The 967-nt window shown below is 66.7% G+C and overlaps 1 protein-coding gene across 1 annotated transcript in view; it reads right to left on the bottom strand.

Moving 5' to 3' along the window:
- The window catches only part of TMEM8C (transmembrane protein 8C), a 38,363-nt gene that overhangs the window by 26,312 nt on the left and 11,084 nt on the right, over positions 1-967 (bottom strand). The window contains exon 4 of the mRNA XM_006776599.2: positions 316-464. Coding sequence (XP_006776662.1) covers positions 316-464 — 149 coding nt within the window. The remainder of the gene's footprint in view (positions 1-315; positions 465-967) is intronic.

The following is a 967-nucleotide window of genomic DNA, read 5'->3' as shown; positions in this document are numbered from 1 at the left end:
ATGAAGTGGGTACTGGACTGTTGCTGTAACGCCCACTTGACGGATATGGAAACTGAGGCAGAGAGGTTCAGTAACTTGGGTTAGGTCCCGAGCTAGTGAGTCACAGACACGATACAAACCGGCTCTGTGTGGCCAGGGCACCGGGGGGCCCTTGCTGTGATTACGATACAAACCGGCTCTGTGTGGCCAGGGCACCGGAGGGCCATGTCCTGTGTTTTAGCCAAAGCTGTGCCCAGCCCGCCTGCCCATGGTGGGGGGAGGTGAGAGGAGGCAGTCAGGGAAGGGCCTGTCTGCTGAGGGTCGCACGGTACGCACCCACTTAGCCGCGATGATGAGGACGGCTGTGCCGATGGGGCCCGAGTACACCCCGTAGCCCCAGCGGTCGTGGTAGATGCGGACGGCAATGGTGAGGACCCCGAACATCACGAAGGTTGACCGCTTGGGTTCGTCGAAGTCGGCCAGTGCTAGAGGGGCCGGGAGAGAGCGGGACAGCTGAGCGGCCCCTGGCCCTCCTGGCCACTGCTCTCCCGGGGCACCCCTGCCAGACCCTGGGCCCAGCCCGGTCACACAGGGTCCGGCTCCAGCCGTTGCCGGGGACCCAGGAGGACAGAGACCTGGGGAGCCCGCGGGCTGGGGCCCGCCCGACGTGGTCTGAGAGACGGTGGGTGATGGGACAGTGTGCTCTGGAGGAGCCCGTCTTCCCGCAAACCCGCGCCGAACTGTGGGTGTGGAGGTGGGTCTTGGGGGTCGAACCTGGCCGGGGCAGGTGTTCTCGGGTGAAGGACCTGGAGGGGGAGCCCCTGGGTCGTCCTGACAAGCCCTGGGCCAGTGTGTGCCTTTAAAAGGACGTGGACACGGGAGCTGGGCTCCGGCCCCGGGGGAGGGAGGTGGTGTCAGGGTCGGGGTGCGGGAGCTGGTGGCAGGGTGGGGGTGGGGGAGCTGGGCCGGGCTGCCGGGCGACCACTCA

This window comes from Myotis davidii, unplaced genomic scaffold (genome assembly GCF_000327345.1).
Source record: "Myotis davidii unplaced genomic scaffold, ASM32734v1 scaffold609, whole genome shotgun sequence".
In the NCBI taxonomy this organism is placed as follows: domain Eukaryota; kingdom Metazoa; phylum Chordata; class Mammalia; order Chiroptera; family Vespertilionidae; genus Myotis; species Myotis davidii.
Note: the sequence above shows the minus strand (reverse complement) of the source record. Positions and strands in the feature narration are given on the sequence as shown.